Source organism: Chenopodium album, chromosome 19 (assembly GCF_948465745.1).
Source record: "Chenopodium album chromosome 19, dcCheAlbu1.1, whole genome shotgun sequence".
NCBI classification, from domain to species: Eukaryota; Viridiplantae; Streptophyta; class Magnoliopsida; order Caryophyllales; family Amaranthaceae; genus Chenopodium; species Chenopodium album.
Genome location: NC_137852.1, coordinates 13,346,352 through 13,366,340, shown reverse-complemented (window position 1 = coordinate 13,366,340; position 19,989 = coordinate 13,346,352). Strand labels below are relative to the sequence as shown.

The following is a 19,989-nucleotide window of genomic DNA, read 5'->3' as shown; positions in this document are numbered from 1 at the left end:
CTTGTAGATGAACTATTCTGTATGTACTCTGTAGCATTATTTTATCTTGTTCATGGTTCCTGAATTTGGTTAGAGCATGCTGTGTATTCAACGAAACCAAAGATGTCGAAGAATAACATGAAAAAGGTTTGTCATCCAGTTTGTTTCTGATTTATTTTTACTGTTCTGGATCCTTTAGTGTGTTTGCAATATTGCATGGTTTTGATGATTTTCCAAGATTATGAAGGCTTTAAAGTTTTTAATTGGATGTAAATGTTATGGATGCATGTATTATATAGCGTCTGAAGATGCTTTGACTTAGAGCCATCTGCCTGTCCAATGTCCATCCCTGTCCTGCACTCTGCAGTCGCTTGCTTCTCTGCAACTGTTTGTTATAATACTTGATTTGTTGCAATTGCTCTGTTGAATTTTAATTTGAAATCCTTGTAGTATTTTTAATCCAACTGAGTGACAGAAAAGGAAGCACCCATCCCACGAGTGGTCAATTCTTTCTGGGAGTAGTTGCGGAGGGATTTGCCCATCTCCTATTGCTTCTTCCTTATCTACGAAGTTTTTGGACTGTTCCCACCCTTCTTGGGCTTGACCTGCAGACACTACCGAGCGGAGACCCAACCTTGCAGAGTTGCAGACCACAAAGGAAGTCTAGTTAAGTAACTACTTATTATCTGCTAAACTGTGAAGAAATATCATGCTACTTATACCCCACTCTGGATTATATATAATATCTTCCCATGAAATAATGCCCACTTCCCTTTTACAGTGACATGTTCACTCTTTGTAGATCATGACTACCCTTAATCCTCTCCTTTGTCTTCTAAAATGTAATGTATGCTGATTGACAGACAGCAGAGTCACAATAATAATATTGGATCATCTGACAAGATGAGAAAATCAGAAGAATATTATTATTTTAAATGCATCCTAACTCTGAATTTCTGAAATATTTGGGAAAATGTAGTTCGAGTATGTTTTTTGGCCATCTGTTTCATTATGGAAAGTGTGAGAAATTATAACTAAGATGAGAAAATCAGAAGAATATTATTATTTTAAATGCACCCTAACTCTGAATTTCTGAAATATTTGGGAAAATGTAGTTCGAGTATGTTTTTTGGCCATCTGTTTCATTATGGAAAGTGTCAGAAATTATAACTGCCGATTATGTTTCAATGTTTCATGATCATAATGTTCTCTTGTATTGGAGCATCCAGTAGAAATTTGTCTATCCTGCGGAAGATTGTCAGGTAGATTTGACATTATAATGCATTTGTTATTTGCAGATGTATATTAATGATAGGTAATTACTTATAGAAGTTGACGATAGGGAAATGAGATGTCTCTCATGGTGAAATGTGAAGCTGCTTGTATTAAATGGTTCCTGGTTTACAAATTCAGGTTAGTTATTCAACCTATTTTGTTCTTGATGAAACCTTTTTTTCCTTTTAATCTGTCATTCTATGTTTCTTTTTCAGAACATTGTAATTTATCATATTTACATGCTAGAGATGGGTGCTAAGCTATACTTGCTCATATCTTTCTTATCTTAGTATTTGAATTGAAGTTCATATATCTCATTTGGTACAAGGTCATGAACTAAGAGCTTAGAATTTTTTGTTTACATAACTTTACATGGAATATTGGAATGTTCCACGTATGTGTTAATGATAATGCTTCTAAGCTACCTAATATCATAAGGGAGATGCCATCACATTGACCACTATTGCCACATATCACTCCCTTTACCTATATAGCCTTCTTTACCACAAGGTAATGAACAAAGTGGCTACCAATTTGTCTTTGCCTGGTTATATGGACTTATATCCTACATTTCCTACTATAACAATATTCGCTTGGTGCTTAAATTGCTATTGGATTTGTTTTTTGTTTTTTTTTTTTTTTTCAGAAAAAGATTTTACTTGTTGATTTATTTATTTTTGATAGAAAGTTTTTACTAATTGACAACTAAGGGTATTATTTTTCCAAAATTGTACGATTGGCAAAAAATGTGCCAAATTAGATTTAAAAATAAAATTAAAGGGAGTATGTGATTAATAAAAAAGAAAAAAAATCTGTGACACTATTATTTTCTATATTTAATACGACATGGCATTATGATGCATTACTTTGAAAAATTATTGGTACTAAGCTTATCTTTATTATGTTTGTATAAAATACTCTATTTATGAATGTAACTTTTGGTCAAAAAATTTTGCAAGCTGTTTCATTTGCTGTATGCCTTCATGGATTCACCTTTTGCCTCGTGTCTGGGATACAAAACTCTCTGAATTTACAAATTTTAGCTCAGAAACGCCCCGTATTAGTCAGGGCCCAAATCGTGACTAAGTCAGATAACATTACTTCCAAGATCTGTAAATTTGCAAACTCTGATTTTTATTCATCCCTCGACGATTCCATGACCCCTTTTGCTTCAGTACACTCGGTCATTTCTAAAGCACTTCGAGTATATTCATAATTAATGGTATATGTTTCAAATTTTTAGTAGTTCATTGTTCATCTGACTTGTTGGTTAACCAACTGACCACTATTAAGAAAAAAAATCTTTGAATTCTCTTAAGTAAAACAAAGGTTTTAGTGGGGTTAAAGGATATTAATTTTAGCCATTCAGTGTTAGATGGTTAACATATTATCCATTCAGCCTTACTCTTCTTAATCCAAGGAAAATGGAACACCTGACTACCTAAAGAGAGGATTAGTATTTCTTACTTGTTGATTTTCTTCTATGTCTGAACAAATGTGAAAAGTTCTGTCTGTGGGAAGGGAAAATATATTCTCGTTTCTATTGAGGACTTGTTGAAGGGTCAACCACTTATGTAAGTGATTATGAAGGATTAATTCAATGTTGCTCCAGTTAGGAGCTCTGGGCCGTGAATGTTAACGCTGATTTGACTCAATTCCTCAGTGCCTGATCAAGAAATATACTCAATCTAGTTGGCAGTATTGCTTCTTGCTTTAAAGGGTTTGAAGGAGTAACAATTGGGATGGAAATTATCTTCTAGTCAACCAAATTCCTTCCTTTTCCATGGATATAATTGGGCCAAGGAAAGGTCAAGTCTAGAGTCAACTCTATTAGTCAACCATAGAATTCTTTCTTTTTTACTTTGTTGTTCCATCTGTGCTGTTTCATATTTCTTGTTATCACACATGAATTGTTACTATCAGTGACACGTAAACCACACAATGCTTCTTGTGATGCACTTTTTCATTGATTGTGAGTTTTGTGACTTCTATGGAAAAAGATATCTACTTAATATTCTAACCCATTATAAGGGGATTGGGGAACGTATGAAAATTTAAAACAAAACAATATACCAATGCTTGAACTAAAGCAATAACTTATCTGATCTCTGAAATTACTTCTATGATGGAATGTGTATATTACAGATTAAGCTGCGTCAGAAAAATATGTCTTTGTTTAAGAGGATTCTTAAATTTTATACAGTCTTACAATTTCTCCAAGTGAGTCACAAATTAATGAAATAGCTTCTATAATGTAATCTTCTTTGGTAAGAAAATACTTAGGAGGAAAAGTTGTCCTTAGAAGAGAAAGAAGAGTAGGGAAGATACCATGACAATCATGGTCATATTTTTATTTTACTTTTTTCAGTTTTTCTAAAATAATTAGGTTTGAATTTAGTTTCATACTTCATACTGTCAAGCATGAACATAGTCAAGCAATACCCTCAAAGATACATTATACTCCGGAAAAAAAAAAAAAAAAAGTTGACATGTCTCTTTTTCATAACCATCGTGTACATATTTTTTTTCCAATAATTTAATATTATAATAATTCCTATGTTCTTTTTTGTTGGTTATGCTTTGACCATTTTTCTCTCACAAAAAGAATCCAAACGTAACCAACAAATAGGAACGGAGGGAGTAACAACTTATTTGATGAGAGATATCCAAATTACTGAATTTGTAAAAGATAATGGCCACCTGATGATATGCTTCTCACTTGTGTTCGTTCTTTGTAGATTATGCACTTCTTGTAGGAAGTTAGGAACTAGAAGGTCATCATTTTTATATGAACAGAGAGTACAAAATGGGCTGACTTCAGCATCCCATACTTGTTTCCCGAGATGTATAACTTCTACTGTTGGCTTATACAATACTAATGACTAAGTTTAGTACGCGTCGATTGGTCTTTTACTATAATGATGCAGCTGATAGAATTGACCTAATATGAACCATTTTCTTCCTGCCCCCGAAGAAAGAAAAGAAAAGAAAAAAGAGTCAAGTATGAATTGACGCATTGCTATCAAAATCTACTGAACAAGGGTTTGAACTTTGAAGTCAAATCTCTGCGTTCAGATTGCAAGTTGTGCAATATTTAGATTAATACTACGTAGTTAAAATTTGGCAACCTTAAACATGATTTGAGAATTTAGAGATTCAAGGTGAATTTTTGCATTCATATGCATGAATTGCAGGGTAACATAACTCAGGGCCATTATGTCAAAAACCTCACCATATAGTCCCATCACATGTTTTTACAGATATAAGAAGATGATACAAGGTTAAGAGAATTCCTAGAATATTCCTTGACATAATTCTTGAAGACTTAGCTAGCGTGCATTTCACTTGTGTTTTAAATGCAAGTCAACTTTAGACCATAACATAGGATGTATTATAAATTTAAAAGTCTAGGAGTTATCATACATCACAATATAATACAAAGATTATAATAAGCAACAATAACAGCAACAAAAAATGTGGGTGGACTATGAGAAAACACTACTCTTTTTTCCTATGAGTGATTCTTATGTTACTTCTTTATCACTTCATAAGAAACAACATCTGTTCTTCGTTATGTTTTTTATACTGTATTTTGCTACTTGTGCTGGTACCACTACTATCTCTAGCATTAGTTCTGATGCCAGAGGTAACATGACTGACCACTTTGCACTGTTAGCCTTAAAGAGCAAGATACAAAGAGATCCAAAAGGGGCCTTAAATTCCTGGAATCATTCCCTTCATCATTGTCACTGGGAAGGGATTACATGTGGCCACCGCCACAAAAGGGTTGTCCTCATAGACTTGTCGTCAAGAGGTTTGGTTGGTACCATATCCCCATATATAGGAAACCTCACTTTTCTCCATAATGTTATTCTTCATAACAACTCGTTAGGAGGTTCAATTCCTGCTCAGATCGGTTTCCTACTCAGGCTGTCAGGCCTGAGTTTATACCAAAACTCACTCACTGGGACAATTCCAGTCACCTTGTCTAAGTGCCTTCACCTTGAGTATCTTGATATAAGTGAGAACAACCTGGTTGGCAGAGTCCCCCAAGAACTTAGCTCCCTTTCTATGCTTAAAGGTTTGTATATTCATAGTAACAATTTAAAGGGACCTATTTTTGAAACTATTCAGAACCTTACCTCTTTAGAATTCTTATCTGGATCATTTAATTCCTTCGAGGGAACAATTCCTGAAACCATAGGTCAGCTGAAAAATCTCTCTTTCATTGCCCTTGGGTCAAACCATCTGACTGGGATGATCCCTCCTTCTATCTTTAATCTCTCCTATCTTACTGTGCTTTCATTTCATTACAACCAACTTCATGGTAGTCTTCCAACAAACATAGCATCCACACTTCCACATCTTAGTGTTCTTAACCTTGGTGGTAACCAATTTTCTGGACCTCTTCCAGTTTCCTTGTCAAATCTTTCAAGTCTTACTCGCCTCGAACTCCGTAAAAATATATTTCAGGGTAAAGTATCCATGAACCTTAGTCACCTAAAACATCTCCAGATATTACTTATCAATCAAAACCACCTTGGAAGTGGAGATGTTGATGATTTGAAATTTGTAGCTTCCTTGGTCAATTGCAGTGAATTGACGACTCTTGATGTAAGTTCCAACTATTTTGGAGGAGTATTACCAAAATCCATGCTCAATCTCTCAACCAGAATTAGATCACTAGGCTTCGGCAACAATATTTTATCTGGTGAAGTTCCTGTAGGTATGAGTCGTTTGTTTAACCTTGTCCTCTTGAACCTGTATGGTAACCAATTAACAGGAACAATTCCTACTGATATTGGAAAGCTTCATAACCTAGGACGGCTAGACTTTAGCTCAAACAGATTAACTGGCACAATTCCTGAGTCTTTAGGGAACTTATCCAAGCTAAGCTATCTTCAATTGTATGCCAATTTATTGGAAGGAACCATACCTGTTAGTCTTGGGAATTGCCAAAATATGAATTTCTTGATTATGACTCAAAATCAACTCACTGGAACTATACCAAAGGAACTTTTTGAGGGTTTAACTAACCTGGTTGAATTAGGTCTAGCACAAAACCATCTGGAAGGACCACTTCCTTTTGAGGTAAGCAAGCAATTGAGCCTGGTGGGGTTAGATATTTCTAACAATATGTTGTCTGGTGAAGTTCAAAGTGGCCTTGCTAGTTGTGTCAGCCTCTTATACTTGTATATGCAAGGTAATTTCTTCCATGGACCTATTCCTTCATCGTTGAGCTTTCTTAAAAGTATGCAGGAACTTGACCTTTCTTGGAACAAACTCTCTGGCCATATTCCGGGGTACTTCTCAAAATTCCCCTTAACGTATCTGAATCTATCGTATAACAACTTTGATGGCGAGGTTCCTGTAGATGGTATTTTTGCAAATGCAAGTGCGGTGTCCCTCATGGGAAATGAAAAGCTTTGTGGTGGCATCTTTGAATTGCATCTGCCAAGGTGCACAAGAAAAGAAGCAACTAAAAAGAAACTCTCTCTCAAGCTCAAACTGATTATATCTTGTGGTTGTGCATTTATTGGTGTGGCCATCTTGTTTTCTTTGTATTGGATTCATCACAAAAAGAAACAAGAACTCTCTCTCACCAGATCATATTTTAGGGAGCCTTTCTTGAAAGTGTCGTACAATATGCTGTTAAAAGCAACAGATGGATTTTCTACATCAAATTTACTTGGTGCGGGTACTTTTGGGTCTGTATTTAAAGGGGTGCTTGAGCCAAACCAAATGGTGGTTGCTGTGAAAGTAATCAAGCTTCAACAGCAAGGTGCTTCAAGGAGTTTTCTGAAAGAGTGCGAGGCATTAAGAAACATACGTCATCGAAATCTTGTCAGAATCATAACAGCTTGCTCTAGTATTGATTTTCAGGGTAATGATTTTAAAGCTCTTCTGTATGAGTTTCTGCATGGTGGGAGCCTGGAGAGCTGGTTGCACTCAAACGAGGAGAATAGCAATGAGGTTCTTGAAGTAGGAAAGCTCACCCTTCTTCAGAGGGTGACTATTGCTCTTGATGTGGCTTGTGCACTTGATTATCTCCACCATGGTTGTGAAAAATCTATCGTGCATCGCGACTTAAAACCAAGCAATGTCTTACTTGACAATGATATGGTTGCTCATGTTGGAGATTTTGGTCTAGCAAGGTTTCTTCCACAATCCTCGTACACAAATCAGAGTAGTTCAGCTGGAGTTAAAGGGACTATTGGTTATGCTGCACCAGGTAGTTTCTACAAAGTTGCTTCTTTTTTGACTCGTATTTCTTTCTAAGCTCCATCTCCTTGCTTCCTTAGCATAAATTTTATATGTATTACAAATTTTAGTTTTTAATCCCTTTTTTAGCCTGCATAAATAGATGAAATCTACAGCAAATTGGTAAGCCTAATACTTTTTTTCTAGTTAAATACCTTATTATTGGTGCAAAATTTTGGTGATGCATCAGATATAAGATTACAAATTAGGAACACCTCCACTATGACTGTCCCAAAGTATAATAATGAGTCTTCTTTCACAGAGGCAGTATAATAATGGAGTATTCTTCTCTTATGTTCATGAGTTTATAAGAAAAACTTTTTCTGTATCAGTCTTGTTTGATGGAGAATTACTTGTGAACAGAGTATGGGCTTGGAGCTGATGCGTCAACTGCTGCTGATGTTTACAGCTTTGGAATCCTGCTTCTAGAAATGATGACAGGCAAACGACCCACAGATGAAGCTTTCATCGAAGGTCTCAACCTTCACACTTACGTGAAGACAGCAATACCTGATAACGTGATGCAGATTGTTGATCCAAGTCTTTTGGACAACATCAATTATGCTGTCAGCGATACCAGATTTCATAGAGAAGCTACAAGTGCACAGAGGATGAATTACATGGTCTCAGTGATGGAGATTGGGGTGGCATGTTCGATGGAGTCAGCTCAAGATCGGATGAGCATAACTGATGCTTACATCAAACTCCAAAGCATAAAAGCTATCATTCTTCGAAGTAAGAATTCACTTCCTTTCCCCTTAAAATTTTAAAGCAGTTACAATTCTTTTAGTTCGTCTAAAATTTGAATGTATGAATATCACATCACTGTGAAGTGGTTTGGTCTAAGAATTTAGTTACTCTGTATGGGGTATACCATATAATTGTTGGCTAACGCGTTAGTTTTTCTTGATTAAATTCATACTTATGGTGTTCGATTTTTTCTGTGGGAGCAGGACGTTGATCGCAGTCAGATTGTACACCGATCAACAAATTACAAATACTTGTATGAATCGTACCACTGTTGTAATAAGAGAGAATTGTGTGCTTTAGTTTATGTCTTGGACATGTCAATTAGTTTCTTCTTTTTTTTTTTTAAGGATAGAAAGTATGGTTTTATTTTTAATCATTATTAAATAAGAAGTAGATGTGTTTGGTTTCTTGCTCTTTTTATTAAAATTTTCATTTTCCCCTTTAAATCTTTGAAAAACATTATCATTTCATAACCTAGCTTAAATTTTTTATGAAAGTACGTAAGCAAGACATAAGCAAAGTAATACTCTTAAACCATTCAATGTACATTTTTTTAAGTACGAAACAAGATTAAATCCGTTCACATTGTTATGCAACTCATTGACTAATTGCCTATAGGTACAGATATAAGCACTCCCAATCTTCCATGCTTTATCCCCACACTTCCTAGTCCTATGGCAAAACGGGCATTGATAACCCTATCTCACGTAGAGGAGTGCCAACATATTAAGGCAGAAGCGTTTTAAAACTGCGTTTCCCACTTTGTAATAACTAGTAAGAGTTACAGATGCTTGGATAGAATCGCTTCCACCACGCCTTGAGCTATTGGGTGATAGCAGGCCCGTGTTTCTGCAAACACCCTTTTTGCCAATATTTTCTCTTCTTCCTTTCCAGGACCTTGTACAAGGTAAGTATACAGAGGGCGAAGATACTTCATCCTCCCAACCTCCTTTAAGGTCTTCTCTACCTCACCATAATAATCTCGGCAACCAGATGAAATTGCCAGTTGAAGAAATGCCACTTTCACTTCATAGTCTTTTGATTCTGCAAGTCGGTAGCGCGCATCCAGTGCTGACACCTGTTAATCAATCAAATGATTCCTTATACTTGGTTCAATAATACATGGTACATGTGAAAACTTTACAGAAATGTTAGAACATGACTTCAAAATATTCCACCGAAGCGTACTTCCCTCGAGGATAACACTCCTGTCGATTACGATAAATTGGATCGGATTTTGCAGGAAATTCAGTTTCTGATAATTGAACGCCGTTATAGCAAGAACACGCTCATTCTTCAGCCGTAGAGAGACTTTTGTTGCAAGAAAATAGAAACAGCCAAAACTGCATGTTTACCTAACATATCCAAGCCAGTCTTTGAACGGCGGATGATGTTCACTAGCTTATTTCATGACCCAGTTCAAAAAGAACAAAAATTTGTGTAATGGGTAGTCTCTAATACAGGGAGAGAGATACACAGAAAATGGGGTGGTGATGTGACATGGAGTAAATCACTAACGATTGCACACATAAGGATATTGCCTGATGAAATAAGTAGCGACCACTTGGATGACGATGGATTAAAAGATTATGACCAAACAATAAAATTTGCACACATAACATGATTCCTGCAGTTGTTCTTAATCCATTCTAAAATAATGGAGATAACTCCAAAGATTCATGAAACAATGCAAATACCCTGTTAAATAAACATCCCATAATCATGCTACTTTCAACCACAAATGACATCTCACCAAACTCAACAGTAACAGTTTGAAATATATCCCCAAGCAAGGAAAAAATTTGCATGATTATTACAAGCGAACTAATAGATCAAATAAACGACAGCAGAAATGCTTGAGAACAAGAGGAAATGCTACCTGTGAAGCTTCAACAGATTTAGGCAGGAACTCTAAGTACAGCTCCCATTCCTGCCCTCCCCATTCAGCAACTTCGTCATCCCTTGGCATCCGCCCATTTATGAATTCTTGCGCAAGGGATGTAATCTTAGTATAAAGCTTGGATTCCGGTGCCAGAGCATCAGGTGGAATTCCCGTGCCCTCAGTCCACAGCTCCAAATTGATTTCCTTTTCTATGTCAGGGACATTAGCTTTCAGGAAGTCCAAGAAGGTCTCAGTATCAATTGACTGGAACTTAAAGGTGGTAATATACTTCTTAACGAATTCATCAAATGCAGGTCTGCCAATCTGCAAATCAAGGAGGAGCAACAAAGTGCATATAATCCCTAGTTAATCTGTTTAAACATTAATACCCATGTAACATACTATGTATGAGGTATAAAGTCGATCTAACAAACCTGACGTTCAATGCGCCAAAGGAACTGAAAGCCTTTCTCATATGGAACCTGTGAATATACATCATCTGGATCCACTCCTTCTTGGTTTGTTTTAAGCTTTGTAAATTCCATGTTGTCTTTAAATCTTTCCATTTCATCATTTAAGCCTTTCCAACCTATACCAATATTTAAAGCAGCCCTGTCTTCCCCTTGCACCACCTCGACAATTCTTCTTTCTGCGTAAGTTGTAAAACCCTGAATATCACAAACAGAAAAGGTTAGTAGTTCTATACATGATATTAAAGGTTAGTAGTTCCAAACATGATGACCAATAAAGTTTTCAAGGGCCAAAATTAAGCAATGTCAAGGCCTGGAGAGTGGAAACATTCCATTCATGATCCAATTTCAAACAGGTAAAATAGCAAACTTAGCTTTGTACTTTCAAGATAAGCAATACAAATATACAATAATTTATTGTAAATTTGAAGTAGAGAATTTAAATTGTATGCAACAGGTATACTCTATATGTAGTAATCTCCCTCTCCCCAACAAAATAAAAGAAAGATGGTTTACAACCTTTGATTCTCTATTCATCATTTTCTATTAATATCTGAAGATAAAATCTGTATTGACTCTTGACAAACAGTATACTCTCACTATGGACTAAAGTCAAAGCAACAATAATCAGGGGAAACTATCCTGTTACAGTAACATTCATGGCCATACGATTATTGCAGCTATCACATTAAGTCATTAACTCTGAATCAAGCACACAACAAAAAAATATCCATGAAAATACTCCAACATCTAGCAATATGATACATGTATTTCCTAATACCCACACCAGAAGTACTAAATTGCATGTTTGGTCAAAGGTGATAAAATTGAGATGCATAAAACCTATATTGTCAACAGGGTAAGATGTACCTCATTCAACCAAAAGTGTTCATTATTCTTGTTTGTAATTAAATTTCCAGTCCAACTGTGGGCAAGTTCATGAGCCACCACTTGTGCTCCAGTTGCGTCCCCTTTTATGACCGTAGGTGTTAGAAACACCATCCTTGGGTTCTCCATACCTCCATATGGAAAGCTAGGAGGCAGAACTAGCAAATCAAACCTTTCCCAATCATAAGGTCCAAATAACTTCTCCCCTTGTCTGATCATATCCTCAGTTCCTGCAAACTCTCTTGCAGCTGAATCTAGAACTGAAGGCACTGACTCAGCATACACTCTCGTCCTTGGACCTACCTCCCTGTGGCTGATTTCTCCAACTGCAAATGCAAAAAGGTATGGTGGTATTGGCTGCTCCATGACAAACTCCTCCACAATCCTATCTTCCGCACACCACATTGAATCATCACATGCTGCTCCTGCCTCACCTGTGAAATCAACATTGTCCATCATAATGTAGATCAAAACTTGGAACACTGATAAGTCACAGAGCTTAACCATACTACTTTGAAAGTTCAAATTTTTATTTGATTTAAAAAAATACGCAGTACGAGTAACATGATTGTAAGAAACATGCATGATTTTTTATAGCAAAATCTTTTCACTAAAAAAAATTCCGTCATTTAACTAGAATAAGCAGATTCGAACATTAATATCCCACTAACTAAGCAGGACACTGGTCAGATTTTCAAAGCAAAATAAATCAACCAAGAAATGTAACAAGCTTGTCAAACATTGACCACAACCAGGGACAATGGAAAGACCAAACAAAAAGAATGTATAGACAGCACCACAGTCCTACTCCTACTGCTCTATAACAGCTCCCTCCCCCACCCACCACCTGCACCCCACCAACACGCGCGCACATACATTTGAAATCACCCTTTGATAAAATTGACCACATTATCTCATTAGAGACTGTGATTGCTCTTGTGAAGCGCTGAACCTCTGATGCCTGCCAATAGAGTGGGAGCAAGATTCTGCTCATCTTCAAAAATACTTCTACAAAACATTCTAAAATTCATCTTGTTTATTACAAAGGTCAAAGTTTGATCTCAAACGCAACTAAAGGAGAATTAAAGACATATATACAGAACAAAGGATATTACTTTGCAAGCTTAAAACAAGATATCACATAGATATAACATTCTTCATAAATAAAATAAAGCAAGATACGCAACTTCAAAATTACTCATCTTCAAAATTAATTTCTATAACTCAGCCTATGTACTTCTGTATATAGGTCAAAGTTCCATCTTAGAAGCCACTTAAAGAATATTAGAAACATACACAAGACAAAAGATATAATCTTACACACCTAAAACAAGATATCACATAAATGAAACATTCTTCATATATGTATAAAAAAAAAAAAAAAAATTGATTCACCAAAAATCTAACTTTGTTGAGCAGACAATTCATACTCCAATCCAAATTAACTGTTTAACTTTTCTCAACATTTGATCAAGAAATGGTACCAATTGAAACTATTTTTCAACACAATACAGTAAATTTATACACATTCACTATTTTCCAGCAATTTCAAATCCATTCCTAAATAAAATTCTAAAACATTGATTTGTTCGTTATCGCTGCGAACATTCATTACTTACAACCTCAGTAAAACGATGACAGAATTAATTTAATTCATAACAATAAGAAAAACCAATGATCTCACCAGCAGTAGGAACACGGCGCTCAACATGTCGAGCAGACATAACAGCAGACAAAACCCGAGGAATATTAATCTTCGCCGAATACGTAATCCTGGCCGCCGGAGTATCCTGGCAAGGAAAAATCGACCTGGCATGAATCGCCTGACACTGAGTATAAACAAACGGCAACGTCTTATTAAACGTCTGAGGAGGCGTCAGCCATTGAAGAGCAGAAGAATTAGGCGAAGTTTGAAACGAAACAAGAAACTTGGATTGATCCGAAAGAGTAACAGTTAGAAGAGCACCTTTAATGGGGTCAATTTCAGAGGAGAGAGAAAATGGGATTGGGGAATTGGTGTCGGGGTCGATGATGGAGGTGATGGAAAGGGCGCGAGTATCGAGGGAGAGGTCGCCGGAGAAAGGGGAGGAGAGGGTGAGGAGAGCGGAGGAGTGGATGATTGAGGAAGGGAAGTCGAAGAAGAGAGAGAGTGAGATGTGGGTTGTGAAAGGGTGAGATGAATTTGTGTATGAGTGAGGATCGATTGAAGACGCCATTGATGAGGAATTAGGGTTTTGAAGGTTTAACAATGGCGGAAAAGAGGGGAGGAGAGAGAAAGAGTGAAGTGAAGTGAGGGAATTGGAGTGTTGGGAGTGAGTGATTTAAAGGGGTGTGTGTTAATGTGTCAGAGTGTCAGAGGATATGTGATTTGTTTTTTTTTTTTTAATTTTTTTTTGGGTTTTAAATTTGGAGGGAGAATGAAATTAAAGGTGTACTACTGTATGTTTTTACTGTAACTGTATTAAATATCCGTCCTACTCCTACATTATCAGTCAAACATTTTTTTTGTTCTTTATTGTTGCAACACTTTCTTAAAATAAATGTCACAGTTACAACATACAATCATACGGAGTATTATAAAGGGAAAGTTATTAAGGTGAAACCTTATTATGGGTTCATGAGTTCATGACTCACTTGATTATACACCTAACAACCTGTTCATCTCATTTTAAGTTTGTCTTTCATGTGAGGTTCATTTTTTCTAAAATACCATGATAAAGTGTGTGTTGTAATTATAAAAAAAAACGGAGAAGTATTATTCCATAGTAAATTTATTAAAAAGTTGAATTTTATATTACTCCGTAATATTTATTTAACAATATACTACCTCCGTTTCTTGTTAGTTGACACGTATTCCTTTTTAGAAGTTTCTTTTTAGTTGACACGTTTCCTTTTTGGGTAAATTTTTTACCTTGCATTTACAAAGTACCCCACTTGCTTTTTCATTCTCTATCACTCTCTCTCCTCTCCTTAATGTATGTGCCTAAATCAAACGCGTCAACTAAATAGAAACGGATGAAGTATTTCATAAAACGATGTATATAATTTATTTTAAATGTGTTAATTAAAAGTTCTAGTTAAATAATGTAAGGAATACATTACTAGTATAAGTAGTGTAAGACTCTAAGTAGTCTATTGGATGTCTTGGATCATTGATGTAATATGAGATTCTAATTGTTGTGTTTATTTAAGTTAGAGGGGAACAAATTAAAGTATTGTGTGGATGTGTTTAACCGATGAAATGGGATTACTTTATGCATAAGTAAATATTCGTGATATCTTTAGATGATCTCTTTCTTGATCATGTTGATTTGCTTGGTAGGAACTTCAACTTTATTTGGCTTGTTTAATTAAAAGGTGGTGGTGGTGGTGGTGTTTGTGAATGATTCTTTGGCAAACCTTTTGTATTATAATTGCATCCTCCCAATTCATTTTCAAGAGTATTGTTAAATTATAACATAGTCTTGGTGTATACGATACACCATTATATATTATTATACGATACACCATTTTTAAGTTATTATTATGTATTACTTCGTCTTTATAAAGGATTTATGTTTAAAGGTGTATACGATACACCATTATATATTATTAACGTTTTAATAATATAAGGAATACATTACTGGTAAAGTATTGTAAAAAAATAAAGAAATAAGACTGAATTTGACTTATACTATGTGTCTATGTTGATTTTGATTTGACTTGTTAGTCAATTACAATATTTTTCGCATGAGATCTGTAGAAAAATCAAATTAAAATTCATACTCTGTATTTACTTTTCTCATAGAGGTAATGGGTCATTCAAATCAACTTCAGTTCAAATTGGGTCAATTTATAGGAGTTTGATTCAATTTTATAAATGATCAGGTGGAGATATTTAGGGTATTCATAGATTACTAAATAACTAGGTCTTTTAAAGTAAAAGGAAATGTAATAGAGTAGATCAAATTAAGGGTTTGTTTAGAACTGAGCTGAACTGAACTGAATACTTTATGAGAGAAGGAAATTAAGATAAGAACTGAACTGAAAAGGCTGAAGAGAGCAAACCCTAAGAATTTTTTGTATTCAAAATAGGTCAGACTTGGCTCATTAAGATATGATCTCAAGTGGATCTTTGATTGAGCGTTAACTTTAACTAATCTCAAGTAGTTCACAACAAAATATTGGGTGATTAGTGTTTTAGATGGGAAATTGTTCGATATTTGTAAAATGTTTATTTTGTACTAAAATTGTACTAGCAAAAGCAATTTACTTTTCCTTTCAACTTTTTATTTCAAATCCAAATCTATATTTTTAACATTACGTATATCCCAAAAAAAAATTACTCTGTATCAAATACTAAATTTGAGAAGATAAAAAACTCGTATTACCTTAATTAATACGGGCTATAACATCTACGAGTATTAGTTTATATGTTTATACTGTAGAAAAAAAAAATTAATATCGACTTGACAAAAAATTCTAAGAGAAAGTTATACTCTAAAAAGCTAATTTAATCCAAGATTATAAATCTGTAATTAAAATAATGAAAGCACTAGTGTTTTCATGCAGAATCATTGTGAAAAGATCAAAATGTGCGAAATTATAAGGATTTTTTAACTTTTGCTACCTGTAAAACACATTAGTTTCAATTTTGCTACCTATGAAAACTTTTATTTTATTTTACTACCTAACATATGCCCTTTTTTTAACTTTTGCTACCAGTTAACGTTTTATGTTACTGTTGACGTTAAGGGGCCCCACTCACCTAACTAACCTCCCTTATCATCTTCTCTCTCCACGAAACTAACCCCTGCCACCCCAATTACTCTCTTTCTTACTCCATTGAATTCCCTCAACGCTCAAAATTTACTCCATTGAAGTTTTTTTTTTCCTCGAATCTTTCTCTCTCATCTGTCAGCTTTCCCACCTTTCTTTATCAAATCTTATCTGCAATTTGGAGGTTGAACAAGCTTGTGTGGAACCTTTTGAGTGGTACAGCGAAGCAGGGGAGGACGACCAGGTGGAAGGAATCGTCATCACCATTGCTCGGAGAATCCGCTGACAAGGCTTGACTACAAGGTACGAAACACTATTTACTTAAAGTGGTCCAAAAATGGTGGTAATTCTGCAATTTTGTATGTAATTTGGGGTATTTTTGGGTGAATCTGCAGTAAACCCTATATTAGTGCAAATTTGATTTTTTATGCAATCTGACTAAATTAAAATTGATGCAAGTCTGCTTTTTTTAATTAATTGTATTGTTTTAGGTGCTGCTTTAGTAATTAAATAGTGTTTGATTTGTTTATTGCTATTGTACTGTAGATTAAACACATGGTTGATGTTGATGATATTGTGTTCAATGTTGTTGATATTAAGCTTAGAATATTTGGGGGTTTTGTGTATAAAAGTCGTAATGGAGTCCAGTACCAAGTCTATGAGGCTGGGTTCACTTATTGGAGAAGGGTTGTCCCTAGGAAGTGGTTAACAGTAGGATACTTAAGGTATTTGTGTGCAGAAGGGATTAGGGACATGGGATGGGATGCTCCTGACATATACATACTGTTTTTCAAAGAGAAGGGTAAGAGTTGGATGAATAGTAAAAGAAAGATAGAAACTGATGAGGATGTGAAAGACTTAATAGAATATGAGCATAAGGATGGGTATTTAGAGGTCTTTTGAACAGTTTCTGATGACCCTGCCCCTAGTCAGGACCCCAAAGCACTTTAGTTGAAGACAATAACCCCACCACAACCCACTTTTCAAACCAGCCTCAACCCAACTTGAATGAAAGTACATCCAAGTCATACATTTGTGTCTGGCCACATTGCAAGTTCATCTAACCCAAATCAAACAAAGCCCACACAAAGACAACATAGGAGTGTTGCTGCCAGCTCACCTCAAACCCCAAAAAAATCATCACAAAGACAGAAGAAAGCAACTGTTACTGCCAGTTAACCTCAAACACAAAAAAAAAAAAAAAACAAAAAAAAAAACACACACATGAAGTACGTACTTGTAGTGAGAAGGAGCCCAAGACTGTATCAAATCCTTGAAACTTCTGAGATATTTAAAGAGGAGTTAGTGAGAAGAAGCCTTAGGTTTTCTTGATCTATTGATAAGGGGAAGGGTAAGGTGACAGAAGAATATGGCAGTTCTGATGTGAGTCTTGGTAGGGTCAAAGCTCGAGGAACAAGGAAAAGGACAGGGAAAGTAAAAGGGAAGGAAAGTAAAGTACGTTAGGAGGGCTCTGGATTTGGATGATGAGAATGGTTCAGGGTCTAGGTCATCCAGCTCAGCTAAGTTTGATCTGGAGATAGATTGGGAGCCTAGAGAAGAAGAGGGAGACAGTGATGAGGATGAGGGTGATATGAAAGGTTCAAAAGCTATTTTAGGTGAAGTAAATAGGATTTTGGAGATTGTCACATATGGGGAAGAAGAGTCAAAGGACTTAGCTGTGCAGAGGGAGGTGAAGCTGAAGCAACTAGTTAAGGACATTGGTTATAAGGAACCTGATTTGAAGGATGAGGGCTCTGAGTTAGATGAGCTTAGAAGTTTGAATGGATTTGATGATGATGAAGATCAAAGTCCATGGTTTTTTGTTGACACTAATTTTAAGAAACCAGTTGTGTTTGTGAACAAGCTGCAGTTCACTAACAACACTATTCTTAAGAGAGTCTTGAGGACACATGTATTAGAGAACAGATATGAGTATTACTATTTGCACAATGGTGGTGACAGAATAACAACATATTGCAAAAAAAAGGTGTAATTGTAAGTAAAATGCCAAGAGAAGCAATCTGCCAGGGGAGTGCAAGTGTGGTGTGAAGGTGAAAAAGTGTCCCTTTAATGTGCTTGCTAGAAGACTGCATAACAGCAGTTGTAACACCCTAATAATTTTCCCTTTTCCAAACCACTTAATTTAAACAAAATAGTGGAGAACCATTGGTATGCTACCGCCACGTGTTAAAACGTTAAGGCTTTATCAAAGTATCGCAGCGGAAACCAAACATAAGTATTTAAAATAACATAATTTAGAAACGAATTAGTCAAAGCTTACAAATTGGAACCATAAAGGCCCTTATTTAAAACCAAACCAATCATCAAAATCCCAAAACATAATTAAAATAGTAAAGCATAAATAAGTTCAACACAAAGAACGAATACTCTCAATCACACCAATCTCTTGATAATGCGTAAGTCAAATCCCCGAACTTCACATCATCAAGCTAACCTGTACAATTCTGCTCCCCAATAATACAAGTGTAATAATTAGATCATCACAGGATCATTGAAAAGCGAAGGCCATGACCAAAAGAAAACACACAAAAGCACACAATCAGCAAAGTTGAGTACATACAAGCTACAACGTATACGTACAAAACCTAGCATGCTCAATTAATTAAAGTAAATAAACATACAACACGAATTCATTAATCAAGACTCCACACTTAGACCGCTGTTTTAAAAAAAAAAAAAGACTCCACACTTAGACAATTCTATTAACTCAACATACTTACTAATTAATTCCAAACACTTGACTCTTTATATTTAATTCAATTAATTTAATTTGGAGTAAGCAATAGATGAGGTTAACCGGTGGCAATATATATTTTTGCCATCGGTTAACCGGTGGCAATACTTGTTTTTGCCACCGGTTTTGAACCGGTGGCTTTTAAACAGAGTATTGCCACCCCCCAAATGGCCAGCGGTTCAAAACCGGTGGCATAGGGGAGTTTTGAACCGGTGGCTAAATGCATTTTTCTACTAGTGTAACTTCCTCATAATTCATTGAAATTGGGCTTATAATGTATCGTTGGAAAGCTCTTTTCGAGCCCTGTCCAACTACACCATTATTGGACCCTTGTGATGGACCAAATTAAACTGGACCGGCTATTTTCATAAAATAGAGTGGATTTTAGAAAACAGAAAGAAATATTTTTAATAAAAACTAACGCATCACTAGGCTATTCACACTTTCACTTCATTCGATAATCATTCAGCGTGAAAGATATTCATCACTGGGTTTGGTTTTGGGGAGACACAACTGGGTGTCTACAGCACCACATCTATACTTTTGAACGTTTATTAAAAAAAATTGAACATTTTACAAAAATAAATGAACATTTAGTAAAAAAATATAAACACGTCACAAAAACTGAACATTAACATGCAATTTTTATGTTCACATTTTATAAACAAATGTTCATTTTGTATAAAGTAAATGTTTAGTTTATATTACAAAACTATTGAATTATTACGAGTTAGACAAACTTTTTTCAAAAGTAGTCTGACTCGTAATAATTCAAAAATTGCGATGGTTCAGATTTTTTTTACTAAATGTTCAAAAAAAAATTATTGTTCATATTTTTTTTACTAAATGTTCAAAAGTATTTATGTGGTGCATTGCGATTGTTCAGATTTTTTAACTAAATGTTTAAAATTTGCGATCTTCAAATGTTTTTACTACATGTTCAAAATTTACTACCTCCGTTACATATTAGT

The 19,989-nt window shown here is 35.3% G+C and overlaps 2 protein-coding genes across 2 annotated transcripts; one reads left to right on the top strand and one right to left on the bottom strand.

The window, feature by feature from the left end:
* Positions 1–4,728: 4,728 nt before the first annotated feature.
* On the top strand, positions 4,729–8,285 carry LOC145594075 (LRR receptor-like serine/threonine-protein kinase EFR). Its single transcript, XM_081650416.1, has 2 exons — positions 4,729–7,486; positions 7,879–8,285. Exons 1-2 carry the CDS (start codon positions 4,729–4,731, stop codon positions 8,283–8,285), a joined length of 3,165 nt encoding a protein of 1,054 aa, XP_081506542.1.
* Positions 8,286–8,789: 504 nt separating this feature from the next.
* LOC145596164 (leucine aminopeptidase-like) lies at positions 8,790–13,796 on the bottom strand. Its single transcript, XM_081652585.1, has 5 exons — positions 13,190–13,796; positions 11,488–11,939; positions 10,582–10,815; positions 10,145–10,471; positions 8,790–9,343 (listed from the first exon to the last, which is right to left on the bottom strand). The coding sequence occupies exons 1-5, from the start codon at positions 13,719–13,721 to the stop codon at positions 9,047–9,049; spliced, it is 1,842 nt and encodes a 613-aa protein (XP_081508711.1). The 5' UTR covers positions 13,722–13,796; the 3' UTR covers positions 8,790–9,046.
* Between the last annotated feature and the right edge of the window lie 6,193 nt (positions 13,797–19,989).